General features: G+C 42.5%; 4 gene segments (V, D, J or C); 2 read left to right on the top strand and 2 right to left on the bottom strand.

The window, feature by feature from the left end:
- Positions 1-3,024: 3,024 nt before the first annotated feature.
- LOC117540636 lies at positions 3,025-3,627 on the bottom strand. The segment is given in 2 exon segments: positions 3,025-3,362; positions 3,470-3,627. Coding segments are annotated over 2 exon segments (414 nt in total).
- A 657-nt stretch (positions 3,628-4,284) lies between these two features.
- Positions 4,285-5,982, top strand: LOC117540647. The segment is given in 3 exon segments: positions 4,285-4,341; positions 4,580-4,700; positions 5,499-5,982. Coding segments are annotated over 3 exon segments (513 nt in total).
- A 4,017-nt stretch (positions 5,983-9,999) lies between these two features.
- On the bottom strand, positions 10,000-10,587 carry LOC117540646. The segment is given in 2 exon segments: positions 10,000-10,322; positions 10,430-10,587. Coding segments are annotated over 2 exon segments (414 nt in total).
- A 657-nt stretch (positions 10,588-11,244) lies between these two features.
- On the top strand, positions 11,245-12,940 carry LOC117540645. The segment is given in 3 exon segments: positions 11,245-11,301; positions 11,541-11,661; positions 12,460-12,940. Coding segments are annotated over 3 exon segments (510 nt in total).
- Positions 12,941-18,766: the final 5,826 nt, after the last annotated feature.

Raw genomic sequence — 18,766 nt, 5'->3', positions numbered from 1 at the left:
CTGATTGTTGGCACTTGACAATCACCTTCCCTGAATTTTACTCAGGTGTAACTAAAGTCTGATTTAAGGGTTGTTTATATTTCACATCATTAATCAGAATCTGCAAAGTTACTAAAATAAATGTAGTGGAGTAAAAATACCAGGTTAACCTCTGAATTGTAGTGGAGTAGAATTACAAAGTAACAGTGAGCTGTCATGTGGGTATATATTAATGCTGTCCATTATGGACACAAGCTATTTCGAGTCCAGTGTTGGATAGTCTGCCGTGGTTTCATTTGATTTCAAAGAGCTGTTTGACGCTCGGCGTAACCTTGGCGCACTGCCACTCCAACATCCAATCCCAGAGCTTGAAGATTAATCACAGGGTTTGTCAAGCAACTGGACTGTAGTCCCAAACAATAGCTGAGGATTATGGGTAGTATAGTGTCTTCGGCCATCCTAAACTCTGAAATGTTTCTCGGATTTCATATCGCATTAACACCATATCCCAACGTGCATAGCTGCTAAAACATCCAATCACCGAGCTTCAAGCTGAGGATCTTGGGTAATCAGGTCAGTGGGTGTGTATCGCAATGATGCTCGAAATGTCCCTTATAGGCCTACGTCTGTTTCCGGTGACTTTATTTTGAAATTCAGTTCCTGTAGGATCGCTAAAAAGCCCAAGATTATAGAATTAAACGAATAAATAAAAACAAGGATAATTGTGTGTTATTGTTGAGTAAATAACAGTGTGTTATTTAGAAAAGAATAACAAATTAGAAGGAAAAAAAGATTACAAAAAATACAGATTTCAGTATTCTGAGGCTCTGAGCTCCATTGCTTTTCCTAACGGACGGCAACAAAAGTCCAATATTATACGATTTAAAATAAAAACAATAATCGTGGCTTGGTATTGAGTACGAACATGTTTTTATGAACCCCACAGCTTCCGGACTTCTGCGTATATATTGCACGCATTTCCAATGTGTAAAGTCGTGTCATTTGTACGCAGACTGAAGAGAGTGGGTTGGGAAGCCAGTGAAGCGAGCGGAGGAGCGGTGTGGTGTGGGAACATTTAGGAAGGTTGAAGACCAGACGAGCCGCTGCATTCTGGATGAGCTGCAGAGGTCGGATGGCACATGCAGGTAGACCAGCCAGGAGGGAGTTGCAGTAGTCTAGGCGTGAGATGACGAGAGCTTGGACCAGAACCTGTGTGGCTTTCTGGGTCAGCTGGGGACGTATCCTCCTGATGTTGTAAAGCGTGTATCTGCAGCAACGGGTTGTAGCAGCGATGTTTGCAGTGAAGGACAGGTTGTTATCTAGGGTCACACCCAGATTCCTTGCAGTCTGAGTCGGGGAAACAACTGAGGTGCCGATGTTGATTGTTAGGTCAAGAGTGGGACAATCTTTTCCCGGGAGGAAGAGCAGCTCAGTCTTGTCAAGTTTGAGCTTGAGGTGGCGAGCAGACATCCACTGAGAGATGTCAGCTAGACAAGCAGAGATGCGTGCGACGACCTGGGTCTCTGAACGGGGACAATACCAAACTAATTGAGTGCCGTCAGCACAGCAACGGTGTGAAAAACCATGCGGGCTAATGACTGATCCGAGCGAGTTTGTGTACAGGGAGAAGAGGAGGGGACCGAGGACAGAGCCCTGAGGGACCCCTGTAGATAATTGACATCCCCTTCTTGTACACAACGTCAGTGTTGATCTTCCACTTCAGTCCGTTGTCTAAGTGCAGTCCCAGGTACTTACTCTGTTTACTGGATTATTCACACGCTTTTCACCCTTAGATGCACGAGTGACTGGACCCTACACTCTTCCATGAGTGGGTCTAAAAGGACCGGTATTAGAATAATATGTGTTTTTATGCCATTTTGGTCATTTTGGTTAAGAAAAATCACTTGCATAATATTTAGTATTATATTTTGGTTCACATTAGAAATATTTTATATTAAATCTTTCACAATTTATCATTTTAGAAAAAAAAATTACATTTTGAAAAAAAACGTTTTGAACATATTGTCCCAAAGATCTCCGCTATTCTGAGACCCTCACAGTACTCCAGTCCCTTTTCAAAACTCATCTCTTCTCCTCTTGTCTACTCATTGCCCACCCCCCATCAATCCATGCCGGTTGATCAAGTTTGATAGTCCTACAGTATACCCCCACCGTAACCTTCCCTTATATTGTAAAGTGATTTTGAGTCCTTGAAAAGCCCTATACAAATATAATGTATTATTATTATTATTATTATTATTATTATGAAACAGACAGGTTTCAGATCTTGCTGTGTAAAGTAATCTTCCTGAGAGGTGTCACTTGTGATGTCGTCTGTGTGTTCTACAGTGAATGTATTCCTGACGGCAACAGGTGATAAGAATCAAAGGTTCCCAGAGGATCCAGAGGAAATGCATGCGGGTCCTTTTTGACCCATGTATGGAAGTTTGGGGTAGTAATGCAAAAACTACAATTTCTTAAAATGTAAATTTAAAATGTGAATGGCGTGATATCCAAAACATGTTTTTTGAGGAATAGCTGGAATATGAAATGATAAAAAAAATGTAATTACAAAGATACTTCAAGAAAACCACCTCACCGGGTCCCAAAAGACCCACTTATGCATCTAAGGGTTAAAAGACCTTTTTTGAGTTTGACAGTTCCTGTGGACTTGAACAGTTTAGTGTGGCTTTTATAGATTTAGATTTACAATGTTCCTGTGTGTATGAGTTCATTCTCTTTAAACTCTCTAGAGAAGTATTTCAGAATGCTCTGCTTGAAAAAGAAGAAAGTTACACGATTAATGGAGATGATGGACATTTCATGTGTGTGTGTGTGTGTGTGTGTGTGTGTGTGTGTGTGTGTGTGTGTGTGTGTGTGTGTGTGTGTGTGTGTGTGTGTGTGTGTGTGTGTGTGTGTGTGTGTGTGTGTGTGTGTGTGTGTGTGTGTGTGTGTGTGTGTGTGTGTGTGTGTGTCCTCAGTGAAGTGTAGCTTCCAGCTGCAGCAGTCATCTCAGTTCCTGTTCAGTCTGACTGAGGGAGGTTTTTGTACGACGCTTTTTCACTGTGTGAACACATACTGACTGTTGATGTAATGCCAACTCTGACAGTAGTAAACTGCTGCGTCATCAGTCTGGACTCCACTGATGGTCAGAGTGAAGTCAGAGTTTGATCCACTGCCTGTAAAACGCTCTGAAATCCCTGAAACTCGAGTGCTAGTAGTGTGGATAAGCAGTTTAGGAGTTCCTCCATCCCTCTGTTGGTACCAGGCTAAATATATCCCACCATGAACATGGGAACTGGTCTTACATGTGATGGAGACGGAGCGTCCCGCAGCAGAGCTCACTGCTCCAGACTGAGTCACTGTGACCTGGCCTCTGGACTCTGAGGACACAGAGACAAAGACACAAAGCAGCGTCATGGTTTTGTCCGCTTCATTTCAGAGGGACGGATGTTCACAGAGGAGAGGAGTTTGATTCTCTGGACTTTACCTGTGAAGCAGCAGCAGAGGAGAGTCCAGATGAGGACGCAGATCAAAGTCATGTTCTTGATGAGGAGGATTTCTGTGGCTTCTGTTGTCATGAAGGACAGCTGTCAGTCATCCAGTGCTCAACTCTCAGGACTATAAAGTGTCCCAGAGCACTGGAGCATGGTGCTGCTGATGCAAAGTGTGTCTCTATGGAAATGCTCTGACTCCAACAGGGACCTGGATTACTCTGATGGTGCTGTTTATCAATGGATCCATCTCTCTGTCAGAGGGTTGATCAGGAATGGCTCAGCGCTCACTTGTACGACGCTTTAAGTTCAACGGACACATTTTCTTGTAGTTCATTTTATTAAAAAGCTCAAATTCATAACTCCAAATAATCAATAGCACCTAGGAAAAACAAAATGGAGATTTATTATTGATCCTGATGGAAAAGCAAACATGTATTTATGGAAATGATGCACATTCAGAAGTATAACATGTATAGCTTGAGTTAGACGTTCATTGTTTCATTGAAGTAATCAATTACTTTGATGTTTAAAAGTTGATAAAATCATGAAACTAAACATATTTTGTGAACAATTCGTTTTTCAAAAGAAGAATCTTCATTAAAAGTGAAGAGATAAGTAGATATTTGTTTTAAATGTTTAAAAGGTTCAATAGAGAAACACTAGATACTTTCCGTGTGAATCAGTTTCAAACATTTGAAGCAGTAATTATATAAAGTGGGTAAACTGAGGATGTGTTTGGTGAGTTTGTTTGTGTCAAAGTCAGAGAGCCGTGTCTCTCTACAGTGAGAGGTTTTTGTACGGCGGCTCAATGACTTTGTATCACTGTGGAACACGTTCGGTGGAGGAACCAGACTGGATGTTGGAAGTAAGTCAAGTGTTAATTCATAAGAGCCATTTCTCTTTTGTTGTACTTATTATTCAGCGTACGGAGAAATAGTTACCTCTCCATGTCATTGTTACATACTTATCAAATATTCTGAACTGAGAGGCTAACTTTACTCCAGCAAAAGACTTTCAATGTTTTTATGAAACATTGAACACAGAATAATTCATTATTTCCACCTTTAATGGTGAAGTAGCTTCTGGAGGGCTGGTAGGTTTAGTTCAGTGAGTCAAAGTCAGAGAGCCGTGTCTCTCTACAGCGAGAGGTTTTTGTACGGCGGCTCAATGACTTTGTATCACTGTGGTGGACTTTTGGTGGAGGAACCAGACTGGATGTTGGAAGTAAGTTTCTGCACAAAAACTAAATATGATGTTAAGAGACGTTTTAAATTCTGTGTTAGAGTGTTTGAGAGATAGATTTATAGTATTTTAATTGTAATGTTTAGATAGTGTTAGTATTCATGTCTTTATTTCTCTTCATCATTGAGACCAAGTCAGAGCAGCTTCTCTTGAAATGTCTTTCTACATTCCCAACATGCTGTCATTCAAACAGCTTCAAATGTGAAATGATGAAACTGCTAATTTGTCATGAACTCATTTTGAATTGTCTATCTCGGTTCTCCTCTCTGTTCTCAAATACATGACGGATACAGTTTTTAAATACAGATGAACGGAGTAAAGATAACGATGGATATTAGAAAATGTGTTGAATTCTTTAAGACATTATTTTATAGTCTGTAAAACTGGGTAGTGATTGAGATTCACATCGAGCAGCTGATTGCTCCGTTTCCTGTATTTGTTCATTTATCCACTAAATAATTTAATAATGTTTGTAGAGTTCAGGTTTTGGATGATTTTGATAACTACTACTTAAAATATGTCCTAATGTTGTACTTTATTTCTATTGTAGTCTGACATATTTCAGGTGACTCTGTGTGAAGTGTCTCTGTGCTGATTTGCACGAGAGGCTTCTTAAAGGGAAGTGAAACAATGTGTGAGTGAGAGACTGATGGAGCAGAACCAACATCTGACAGAAACTCCTTAAAGGAGAAGCGCTCTCACAGTAAAGGTGTCCCAGTGTCTGCTGCTTGATGGACAGCTGTGTGCTCCCTGTCCTCTAATCTGATTGGTGTCTCCTAGGTGATGTCCCTCCCACCCTGACGGTGCTGCCCCCCTCCACAGAAGAGCTGCAGCAGGGGAAGGCCACGCTCATGTGCCTGGCCAACAAGGGCTTCCCCTCAGACTGGAGTCTGGCCTGGAAGGTGGACGGCAGCAGCAGCAGCAGCAGCAGCAGCTGGGAGGAGAGCAGGAGCCCCGGGGTGCTGGAGAAGGACGCCCACTACAGCTGGAGCAGCACCCTGAGGCTCTCTGCAGACCAGTGGAGGAAGGTGGTCTCTGTGACCTGTGAGGCCACCCAGGGCTCCCAGACTCCGCTCTCAGAGACACTGAGGAGAGACCAGTGTTCCCAGTCCTGAGCTGACTCACTGGGACTCTGCTTTCTCTCTCACACTGCTCTCAGTCTGCTCTCTGGCTCTCAGGACATGTTTCAACATCAACCTGTTTCTGCTCGTGTCCATGGTTTCAACATTTAAAAACAATAAAGATGAATGTGTGTATTATAAAATGTGTTTGGATTCCCTTTCTCTGAGATATTATATATAAAAGGAACCTTATTCACATTCATTCACAAAAGTCACAACATTAACAAGTCAATATTTCACATGTTACTTTTTAATGCTCTTCAGGGTTTGGATATACTTCTGGATTCCTCCTAGTTTTATTTTTGTTAATCAAAATTGACACCAATCAGAATATAACATCTCAACGGTAAACCACACAGCTCTCTTATCACTGATGTTCAAGTAAATGTTCATTTGTTATTAAACGTTACTTTGAATATATTCTGAACATCTGATAAAAACATCTGAATTAGAAAAAGAAATCCAGGATAAGAAATGAAAAGCAGGATATCCTCGTCATCAAGTTATTTAACATGAATCTTAATTGAGATTGACCTTAAATATGATTTAATGCACACAGTACAACTCCACCAAAGAAAGTGAGCGTACTACAGTCTCTGTCTCCTGCTGCTTTTTAGCACAATACAAACATTGAGATTTTTGGGTTGCAGTGGAATTGTCCAAAAATCAGCTCCTATCGTCTTTTCCTAACCACTACTCCATGACCTCTGAGGGAGCCGTCACGAGTTAATGAAGAGTGGTTTCATGGTGTTGTGTGATGCTTTATGAACCTGGACCACAGTGACAAATATATTGTTCATTATGTTGGAATTGAAATATAAACGTATATTGAAACGTATCATTGCTCACACATTAATCCACATGAATCCCATTACGTATGATTGTATGAAAACACATTGTAAAATAAATACAATTGTATTTATCGTGAAAAAATCACATCATTGTGAAAATAAATCAAATACAGCTAATACTACACACTAATACAAATATTTCTACTTTGTTGTTGCATGCGTAAAGAGAAGGTACAAATATAAATGCATTTTGTTTTCATTGACATGTTTTCTTCTCCCCGAGTGGAGCAGGCTGGCTCTGTGAGAAAGATCCATGTTTATAGCTTCAGCTTCAGAAGATAATGTCTTTTTACATGTCGATGCAACACATTCTCACTCCCAACTCGGCCTATGTTGACGTTATGTCAGGGTCCCTGTCGTCACTCTCCAACGCAAGGGGGGCCCTTTAGCGTCGAGCTTCAACTACCAGAGTCCCATTGACTTGCATTGAGCTCCCTGAACGCTGGTAATAGACGAGTTGGGATCGCGGAGAAATGCTCTCCGCAGATCCATTCTCACAGCGTTATAAACCTTTTTCTAACTCAATATCAAGCCACACTTATTGTGTTTACTTCTTTATTTTAATTGGATAATTTGGGACTTTTCTTGCCGTCAGTTATGGGGAGAGTAGGAGCTCAGAAAACTGAAATCTGTATTGTTTCATCGTTTTCTCCTTCTAATTTTGTGTTCTTTTCTAAACCACACTGTTATTTACTCAACAATAACTCACTATTAACCTTTTGTTTATTTATTTGTTTGATTGCATAATGTCGGACTTTTGGAGTCCGTCAGGACCGAGGGTCGGAGCAGCTCATTCGAACACAGGAAGCTGTATTTTCAAAATAAGAGTTCATTTTAATATTATGTTTGATAATATTATTTTTATTAACTAGACCAGTGGTTCCCAAACTGTTTGTGCCCAAGGCACACCAAAGGACAAGTAAAAATCTCAAGGCACACCTATTGTGCAAAATAGCCCTTATAACACGTGTTATCAATCATATCATGTAAAATATCTGTAAATGTGCATAATTATTTACTAATGCCAAATAAAATGTGACAAAGACAACTATATTACTCATGAAATATTTATTAACGAAATATTTCAGAAATTAATTTGAAACTTTAATTAGGCTTCATCAAAGCAGCAACACACTCATTTAAACCAGACAGGTCACAACATTAAAAATGAGGCAAAGGAAACTCAGCAGAAATTCATCACAGAGAACTGTCAATGCAAGGAAGCTGCACTGCATGGTCCTGAACTACAAATTATAAATGTAACATTGCAGCAATCAGCATTGAAACATGTGCTATTGTAAATATTTTGCCGACTTACAAATGAGTGAGATACATGTGCCTGTCGGGGCGCGCAGAATGTTTTAATCCTTGGTGGCACTGAGGAGAGGGCCACTCGCAAGTCCTGTTCAACAGAGAGCCGTGACCTCCTGTTGTTCTTCATGTAAATCAGAGTAGAGAACGCCAACTCCAGAGATGGGGTCGTTACTAAGAAAATGTAATATATTACATATTACTTAAAAAAAAGTAATATATTACACTACTTCGTTACTATCTACATAAGGTAACTCGTTACTTTACTCGCCGAGCACGTACGAACTGCGCATGCGTGAGCGGCAATAACTTTCCTTACCAGCAGGCAGCGGTAGTGTGTATTTGTCATTCAAAACAGGCAACAACCGGAAGACAGAGAAGAAGAACAGACAAACAACTAATAGCGTGTGCGGTAGCTTCACCTTAGCATGTGTTCTTTGCAGGTGTTTGTTGAGGTTTGACCACGTGGTGTTTCCAGCAGTGGATAACAGCTTCTGGCCTGGACACAGTTTGCACCTCACCGTCACATTCCTGTCTATTCTTCGGACGAACTAAAAATAATGGGCATACCTCCACCTCTCGAAAGTTATCGCTGACTCAGCCATGTTTATGCAGCACTGCACGTGGAGATGTGGACGCACAAGTCGCGCAGATTACGTACATATAAACATACAAAGTACTGAAATAGTCAATTGAATAATTATTTTTGTGTAGTTGTATATTGCAATAATAACGTATGGTTGTCACAAAATCCCACGGCACACCCGGACTTGCCTCAGGGCACACCGGTATGCCGCGGCACACCGTTTGGGAACCACTGGTCTATGCGTGAGATGACGAGAGCCTGGACCAGAAGCTGCGTGGCTTTCTGAGTCAGCTGGGGACGTATCTTCCTGATGTTGTAAAGCGTGTATCTGCAGCAGCGGGTTGTAGCAGCGATGTTTGCAGTGAAGGACAGGTTGTTATCTAGGGTCACACCCAAATTCCTTGCAGTCTGAGTCGGGGAAACAACTGAGGTGCCAATGTTGATTGTTAGGTCAAGAGTGGGACAATCTTTTCCCGGAAGGAAGAGCAGCTCAGTCTTGCCAAGGTTGAGCTTGAGGTGATGAGCAGAGATGCGTGCAACGACCTGGGTCTCTGAGCGGGGAAAGGACCAAATTAATTGAGTGCCGTCAGCGCAGCAACGGTGTGAAAAACCATGCGGGCTAATGACTGATCCGAGCAAGTTTGTGTACAGAAAGAAGAGGAGGGGATCGAGGACAGAGCCCTGAGGGACCCCTGTAGATAATTGACATCCCTTCTTGTACACAACGTCAGTGTTGATCTTCCACTTCAGTCCGTTGTCTAAGTGCAGTCCCAGGTACTTACTCTGTTTACTGGATTATTCACACGCTTTTAAAAGACCTTCTTTGAGTTTGACAGTTCCTGTGGACTTGAACATTTCTCCAGTTATTTTAGTTTGTGCTACTGTTGGGGACAGAGTTATTTCAAAACAAGGACTTTTTTATTTGAAGTTGGGACTTTTGGTCTTTGGGAGTCACTGCAGTTAGACAGAAGTGAACACTGTTCAAAAGGAAGCTGAGCACCCATGAGTTTAGTGTGGCTTTTATAGATTTAGATTTACAATGTTCCTGTGTGTATGAGTTCACTCTCTATATATTCTCTTGAGAAGTATTTCAGAATGCTTTACTTGAAAAAGAAGAAAGTTACACGCTTAATGGAGAGGACGGACATTTCATGTGTGTATGTGTGTGTGTGTGTGTGTGGTGTGTGTGGTGTGTGTGTGTGTGTGTGTGTGTGTGTGTGTGTGTGTGTGTGTGTGTGTGTGTGTGTGTGTGTGTGTGTGTGTGTGTGTGTGTGTGTGTGTGTGTGTGTGTGTGTGTGTGTGTGTGTGTGTGTGTGTGTGTGTGTGTCCTCAGTGAAGTGTAGCTTCCAGCTGCAGCATTCATCTCAGTTCCTGTTCAGTCTGACTGAGGGAGGTTTTTGTACGACGCTTTTTCACTGTGTGAACACATACTGACTGTTGATGACATGGAAACTCTGACAGTAGTAAACTGCTGTGTCATCAGTCTGGACTCCACTGATGGTCAGAGTGAAGTCAGAGTTTGATCCACTGCCTGTAAAACGCTCTGAAATCCCTGAAACTCGAGTGCTAGTATGATAAATCAGCAGTTTAGGAGTTCCTCCATCTCTCTGTTGGTACCAGGCTAAATAATTCACATGTTCAACCTTCGGACTGGTCTTACATGTGATGGAGACGGAGCGTCCCGCAGCAGAGCTCACTGCTCCAGACTGAGTCACTGTGACCTGGCCTCTGGACTCTGAGGACACAGAGACAAAGACACAAAGCAGCGTCATGGTTTTGTCCGCTTCATTTCAGAGGGACGGATGTTCACAGAGGAGAGGAGTTTGATTCTCTGGACTTTACCTGTGAAGCAGCAGCAGAGGAGAGTCCAGATGAGGACGCAGATCAAAGTCATGTTCTTGATGAGGAGGATTTCTGTGGCTTCTGTTGTCATGAAGGACAGCTGTCAGTCATCCAGTGCTCAACTCTCAGGACTATAAAGTGTCCCAGAGCACTGGAGCATGGTGCTGCTGATGCAAAGTGTGTCTCTATGGAAATGCTCTGACTCCAACAGGGACCTGGATTACTCTGATGGTGCTGTTTATCAATGGATCCATCTCTCTGTCAGAGGGTTGATCAGGAATGGCTCAGCGCTCACTTGTACGACGCTTTAAGTTCAACGGACACATTTTCTTGTAGTTCATTTTATTAAAAAGCTCAAATTCATAACTCCAAATAATCAATAGCACCTAGGAAAAACAAAATGGAGATTTATTATTGATCCTGATGGAAAAGCAAACATGTATTTATGGAAATGATGCACATTCAGAAGTATAACATGTATAGCTTGAGTTAGACGTTCATTGTTTCATTGAAGTAATCAATTACTTTGATGTTTACAAGTTGATAAAATCATGGAACTAAACATATTTTGTGAACAATTCGTTTTTCAAAAGAAGAATCTTCATTAAAAGTGAAGAGATAAGTAGATATTTGTTTTAAATGTCTAAAAGGTTCAATAGAGAAACACTAGATACTTTCCGTGTGAATCAGTTTCAAACATTTGAAGCAGGAATTATATAAAGTGGGTAAACTGAGGATGTGTTTGGTGAGTTTGTTTGTGTCAAAGTCAGAGAGCCGTGTCTCTCTACAGTGAGAGGTTTTTGTACGGCGGCTCAATGACTTTGTATCACTGTGGAACACGTTCGGTGGAGGAACCAGACTGGATGTTGGAAGTAAGTCAAGTGTTAATTCATAAGAGCCATTTCTCTTTTGTTGTACTTATTATTCAGCGTACGGAGAAATAGTTACCTCTCCATGTCATTGTATACATACTTATCAAATATTCTGAACTGAGAGGCTAACTTTACTCCAGCAAAAGACTTTCAATGTTTTTATGAAACATTGAACACAGAATAATTCATTATTTCCACCTTTAATGGTGAAGTAGCTTCTGGAGGGCTGGTAGGTTTAGTTCAGTGAGTCAAAGTCAGAGAGCCGTGTCTCTCTACAGCGAGAGGTTTTTGTACGGCGGCTCAATGACTTTGTATCACTGTGGTGGACTTTTGGTGGAGGAACCAGACTGGATGTTGGAAGTAAGTTTCTGCACAAAAACTAAATATGATGTTAAGAGACGTTTTAAATTCTGTGTTAGAGTGTTTGAGAGATAGATTTATATTATTTTAATGGTAATGTTTAGATAGTGTTAGTATTCATGTCTTTCTTTCTCTTCATCATTGAGACCAAGTCAGAGCAGCTTCTCTTGAAATGTCTTTCTACATTCCCAACATGCTGTCATTCAAACAGCTTCAAATGTGAAATGATGAAACTGCTAATTTGTCATGAACTCATTTTGAATTGTCTATCTCGGTTCTCCTCTCTGTTCTCAAATACATGACGGATACAGTTTTTAAATACAGATGAACGGAGTAAAGATAAAGATGGATATTAGAAAATGTGTTGAATTCTTTAAGACATTATTTTATAGTCTGTAAAACTGGGTAGTGATTGAGATTCACATCGAGCAGCTGATTGCTCCGTTTCCTGTATTTGTTCATTTATCCACTAAATAATTTAATAATGTTTGTAGAGTTCAGGTTTTGGATGATTTTGATAACTACTACTTAAAATATGTCCTAATGTTGTACTTTATTTCTATTGTAGTCTGACATATTTCAGGTGACTCTGTGTGAAGTGTCTCTGTGCTGATTTGCACGAGAGGCTTCTTAAAGGGAAGTGAAACAATGTGTGAGTGAGAGACTGATGGAGCAGAACCAACATCTGACAGAAACTCCTTAAAGGAGAAGCGCTCTCACAGTAAAGGTGTCCCAGTGTCTGCTGCTTGATGGACAGCTGTGTGCTCCCTGTCCTCTAATCTGATTGGTGTCTCCTAGGTGATGTCCCTCCCACCCTGACGGTGCTGCCCCCCTCCACAGAAGAGCTGCAGCAGGGGAAGGCCACGCTCATGTGCCTGGCCAACAAGGGCTTCCCCTCAGACTGGAGTCTGGCCTGGAAGGTGGACGGCAGCAGCAGCAGCAGCAGCAGCTGGGAGGAGAGCAGGAGCCCCGGGGTGCTGGAGAAGGACGCCCACTACAGCTGGAGCAGCACCCTGAGGCTCTCTGCAGACCAGTGGAGGAAGGTGGGCTCTGTGACCTGTGAGGCCACCCAGGGCTCCCAGACTCCGCTCTCAGAGACACTGAGGAGAGACCAGTGTTCCCAGTCCTGAGCTGACTCACTGGGACTCTGCTTTCTCTCTCACACTGCTCTCAGTCTGCTCTCTGGCTCTCAGGACATGTTTCAACATCAACCTGTTTCTGCTCGTGTCCATGGTTTCAACATTTAAAAACAATAAAGATGAATGTGTGTATTATAAAATGTGTTTTGATTCCCTTTCTCTGAGATATTATATATAAAAGGAACCTTATTCACATTCATTCACAAAAGTCACAACATTAACAAGTCAATATTTCACATGTTACTTTTTAATGCTCTTCAGGGTTTGGATATACTTCTGGATTCCTCCTAGTTTTATTTTTGTTAATCAAAATTGACACCAATCAGAATATAACATCTCAACGGTAAACCACACAGCTCTCTTATCACTGATGTTCAAGTAAATGTTCATTTGTTATTAAACGTTACCTTGAATATATTCTGAACATCTGATAAAAACATCAGAATTAGAAAAAGAAATCCAGGATAAGAAATGAAAAGCAGGATATCCTCGTCATCAAGTTATTTAACATGAATCTTAATTGAGATTGACCTTAAATATGATTTAATGCACACAGTACAACTCCACCAAAGAAAGTGAGCGTACTACAGTCTCTGTCTCCTGCTGCTTTTTAGCACAATACAAACATTGAGATTTTTGGGTTGCAGTGGAATTGTCCAAAAATCAGCTCCTATCGTCTTTTCCTAACCACTACTCCATGACCTCTGAGGGAAGCCGTCACGAGTTAATGAAGAGTGGTTTCATGGTGTTGTGTGATGCTTTATGAACCTGGACCACAGTGACAAATATATTGTTCATTAGGTTGGAATTGAAATATAAACGTATATTGAAACGTATCATTGCTCACACATTAATCCACATGAATCCCATTACGTATGATTGTATGAAAACACATTGTAAAATAAATACAATTGTATTTATCATGAAAAAATCACATCATTGTGTAAATAAATCAAATACAGCTAATACTACACACTAATACAAATATTTCTACTTTGTTGTTGCATGCGTAAAGAGAAGGTACAAATATAAATGCATTTTGTTTTCATTGACATGTTTTCTTCTCCCCGAGTGGAGCAGGCTGGCTCTGTGAGAAAGATCCATGTTTATAGCTTCAGCTTCAGAAGATAATGTCTTTTTACATGTCGATGCAACACATTCTCACTCCCAACTCGGCCTATGCTGACGTTATGTCAGGGTCCCTGTCGTCACTTCTCAACGCAAGGGGGGCCCGTTAGCGTCGAGCTTCAACTACCAGAGTCCCATTGACTTGCATTGAGCTCCCTGAACGCTGGTAATAGACGAGTTGGGATCGCGAAGAAATGCTCTCCGCAGATCCATTCTCACAGCGTTATAAACCTTTTTCTAACTCAATATCAAGCCACACTTATTGTGTTTACTTCTTTATTTAAATTGAATAATGTCTGACTTTTGTTGCCGTCAGTTATGGGGAGAGTAGGGGCTCAGAAAACTGAGATCTGTATTGTTTCATCGTTTTCTCCTTCTAATTTTGTGTTCTTTTCTAAACCACACTGTTATTTACTCAACAATAACTCACTATTAACCTTGTGTTTATTTATTTGTTTGATTGTATAATGTGGGACTTTTGGAGTCCGTCAGGACCGAGGGTCGGAGCAGCTCATTCGAACACAGGAAGCTGTATTTTCAAAATAAGAGTTCATTTTAATATTTTGTTTGATAATATTATTTTTATTAACTGGACCACTGGGTCATGTTAAGACCATCTTTTCTGTCGGTTTGGTGTTACAAATATAAAAACAATATACACTGAACAAAAATATAAACGCAACACTTTTGTTTTTGCTCCCATTTTTCATGAGATGAACTCAAAGATCTAAAACATTTTCTAAACACACAAAATAACCATTTCTCTCAAATATTGTTCACAAATCTGAAAAAATCTGTGATAGTGAGCACTTCTCCTTTGCCCAGATAATCCATCCCACCTCACAGGTGTGGCATATCAACATGCTGATTAGACAGCATGATTATTGCACAGGTGTGCCTTAGGCTGGCCACAATAAAAGGCCACTCTGAAACGTGCAGTTTTGCTTTATTGGGGGGGTCTGGGGGGGGTCCGAAAACCAGTCAGTATCTGGTGTGAGGGGTAGGGGTAGGGCTAGGGGTTAGGGTTAGTAGGGTAATGTTGTGAATCGAGTGGCCTGTGTTCGTCGTCCATAACATACGCCTGCCCATACCATAACCCCACCACCACCATGGGCCACTCAATTCACAACATTACCCTAACCCTAACCCTACCCCTACCCCTACCCCTCCCTTAGTAACCTACTGTATGGCAGGTGGAGGGGCAGTGATGTTACAGGTGGAGGAGCAAAACTGCAAGACTGAAAACTCACAAGACAGAGAAATTAAAGTTTGTTCTCCAGAGAAGAGGTTGATTTCACTTCAATTTTTTATTTCATATTTTTCTAAAGATGTGGAAATGGCAAAAAAAATAACTTGAGAGCTGTAACCAAGACAACTGTAACAACATGAGTAGAGAGCCACCAAGGTTTTTCAAGTCCCTCTCTTACTCCATTTTGCCAACCCAAACTTCCAGGTACATGACGGGACACCTTGCTTGTTTTTGTTGTTTGCGCTCCTCTGTTTGACTGGCTGCTGGTTCCCTCGTATGCTGACTGGCTGCTGGTTCCCTCGTATGCTGACTGGCTGCTGGTTCCCTCGTATGCTGACTGGCTGCTGGTTCCCTCGTATGCTGACTGGCTGCTGGTTCCCTCGTATGCTGACTGGCTGCTGGTTCCCTCGTATGCTGACTGGCTGCTGGTTCCCTCGTATGCTGACTGGCTGCTGGTTCCCTCGTATGCTGACTGGCTGCTGGTTCCCTCGTATGCTGACTGGCTGCTGGTTCCCTCGTATGCTGACTGGCTGCTGGTTCCCTTGTATGCTGACTGGCTGCTGGTTCCCTCGTATGCTGACTGGCTGCTGGTTCCCTCGTATGCCGACTGGCTGCTGGTTCCCTCGTATGCCGACTGGCTGCTGGTTCCCTCGTATGCCGACTGGCTGCTGGTTCCCTCGTATGCCGACTGGCTGCTGGTTCCCTCATATGCTGACTGGCTGCTGGTTCCCTCATATGCTGACTGGCTGCTGGTTCCCTCGTATGCTGACTGGCTGCTGGTTCCCTCGTATGCTGACTGGCTGCTGGTTCCCTTGTATGCTGACTGGCTGCTGGTTCCCTCGTATGCTGACTGGCTGCTGGTTCCCTCGTGTGCTGACTGGCTGCTGGTTCCCTCGTGTGCCGACTGGCTGCTGGTTCCCTCGTATGCCGACTGGCTGCTGGTTCCCTCGTATGCCGACTGGTTGCTGGTTCCCTCGTATGCCGACTGGCTGCTGGTTCCCTCGTATGCCGACTGGCTGCTGGTTCCCCTCGTATGCCGACTGGCTGCTGGTTCCCTCGTATGCCGACTGGCTGCTGGTTCCCTCGTATGCCGACTGGCTGCTGGTTCCCTCGTATGCTGACTGGCTGCTGGTTCCCTCGTATGCTGACTGGCTGCTGGTTCCCTCGTATGCTGACTGGCTGCTGGTTCCCTCGTATGCTGACTGGCTGCTGGTTCCCTCGTATTCTGACTGGCTGCTGGTTCCCTCATATGCTGACTGGCTGCTGGTTCCCTCGTATGCCGACTGGCTGCTGGTTCCCTCGTATGCTGACTGGCTGCTGGTTCCCTCGTATGCTGACTGGCTGCTGGTTCCCTCTTATGCTGACTGGCTGCTGGTTCCCTCATATGCCGACTGGCTGCTGGTTCCCTCGTATGCTGACTGGCTGCTGGTTCCCTCGTATGCTGACTGGCTGCTGGTTCCCTCGTATGCTGACTGGCTGCTGGTTCCCTCATATGCTGACTGGCTGCTGGTTCCCTCGTATGCTGACTGGCTGCTGGCTGAGTGGGTGGTGTCCGGCCTCCCTGTCTCTCCTCACTAGCCATGTCCTCTCTTTCTTCACCCTCACTTTCCTTTCTCTCAGTCTCCTCATCCCTTCTTCCCTCAATCTTTGAGACTAATGTAAGTAGAAGACATGGCACTGTACATTTTCGAACATATAAAATATTATACCACTTACTTTTGTTACTAAGAGTTCATACTTATTATACCTGTGTCACCTTTCACACTATCGCTGTGATCATGAGCTATGGGCTTTGTAGATACAGGTCCCGGGGTGAATCGTGGTGCAGGGGCCCTTCTCTTTTTGACCACAGGGCGATGCACGAAGATGGTGGGTATAGCCTCTGCTCTCAGCCTAGTCTTGCCCTTTTTTGTCTTGACAAACTGGTCTGCATCAAAATGTGCCTGCGGAGTGACTTGAGGTTACTTCACACACAGAACAACTCAGTTTTGTCTGCCCACATACATATTCCATAGTGGTTGAATACACAGTATTAGGAAACACTTTATACTTACTGGACATGTTATACTCATTACATACTGTATATAAAATATGACCAAGAATGTGAGACAACTTTATAGAAATTCATATCACATCTGTTACTGATGCCATGTGTCATACTTTGTTAAACTCACAAATATTAAAGTTCCATAACTTCAGTTGGGAACAAAGACCACACCTTATCTCCCCAAGGCAATTCCCCATCCAATAGGTGTGCTATATAGGTGTGTATAACCCTTTCTCCTGTCTGTTTATCCCTCTTTCAGCACAAGAACCAGAGGGGGATTCAATGGAGCCTGAATACCTGCACTGAGACCCTCACCCTGCACCCTGAGTCTCAACTCTCAGTGTTTTTCAAGCCTTTCCCTGTTTGTTTGTATTAAACAAAACATTAAGCTTTCCCAATGGTGTGGTTTTCGTTTTGTGAAAAAGTGCAAATGCAGTGTTTGTATATAAATCACATATTTTTTTGCTGTTGGTTGTGAAATTGCTCCTGCTTCCTCCGCTCTGTGTCAGTGGGGAAGCCGTACATTCGTACTCCTTTCTCGGAGCGATTGGAGCATCCCCAGGCAGCACAGCAAACCATAGTGGCGACTAGGAGGCAGCTCAGCAAACCATGGTGGCGACTAGGAGGCAGCACAGCAAACCAGGACAACACGGAGGAAAAGGCACAGACAAACTGCATGATATGCTATTCAATGTTTATTGAATTCCATGTATTTGCAATGGATGTTCCTAAAACAACACATTTAACATCATCATCATCATGCTGCTGCTGCTAGTCCTTTGATAGTCACCTGTTGGTCTCCTGTCCTTTCTGAAAGCCATAAAGATGACATTAGTCATTTAGATAACTTGTGTCCTCAATTACCATGGTTACTGAAACTACCATGAATTTAAGAAAATGGTAGACATTAATCTAATCTGAATTTTAAAGCATTACTTTAGATCCCCTCCCTCTAAATATATCAATAAACATTAGAAAGTGATGTTCCTGACCACCATACAAGTTTAAGAAGATAATATTGGTTTTAAAGAATTCAAAGCTATAAATAAACAGCAACAGGATCTTTAACCAAGGCACTGCTAGCCTAACATGTAAACTAGTTGTTCACACTAACCCTAATATTATCACTTAATATTAGCAAATTCTATTTTATTTTTTAAAACATATTGATGTAAATACATACACATATCGATTTGTTGTATAAATATTGCAAATCAAAACCTTTATTCACTAATAGTTACCAAAAATCATAGTTCTATCTCCTGTTATCAATGCATTCACATTGCCCGCCATGAACTTCCGGGGAACGATCCTCGTCTACATGAACCACGTGACGATAACCGTTTTTGGACTTCTGTTGTCGTAACTCTTCTATCTATATGGCGCTGGGCAAACCTATGCGCTTATGCGGCGCAATTGGTGTGGCGCGGCACGGTTTTGCCGCTGCGAGGCTCCACTAGCACCCTCACTGCACCACTCTACACTTGCATAAACTTCACAGCGGGCGGAACTTGTCATAAAGTCCGCGAAAATAAAGCCCAC

Source organism: Gymnodraco acuticeps, unplaced genomic scaffold, assembly GCF_902827175.1.
Source record: "Gymnodraco acuticeps unplaced genomic scaffold, fGymAcu1.1, whole genome shotgun sequence".
NCBI classification, from domain to species: domain Eukaryota; kingdom Metazoa; phylum Chordata; class Actinopteri; order Perciformes; family Bathydraconidae; genus Gymnodraco; species Gymnodraco acuticeps.
This window is presented reverse-complemented; position numbering and strand designations above follow the sequence as displayed.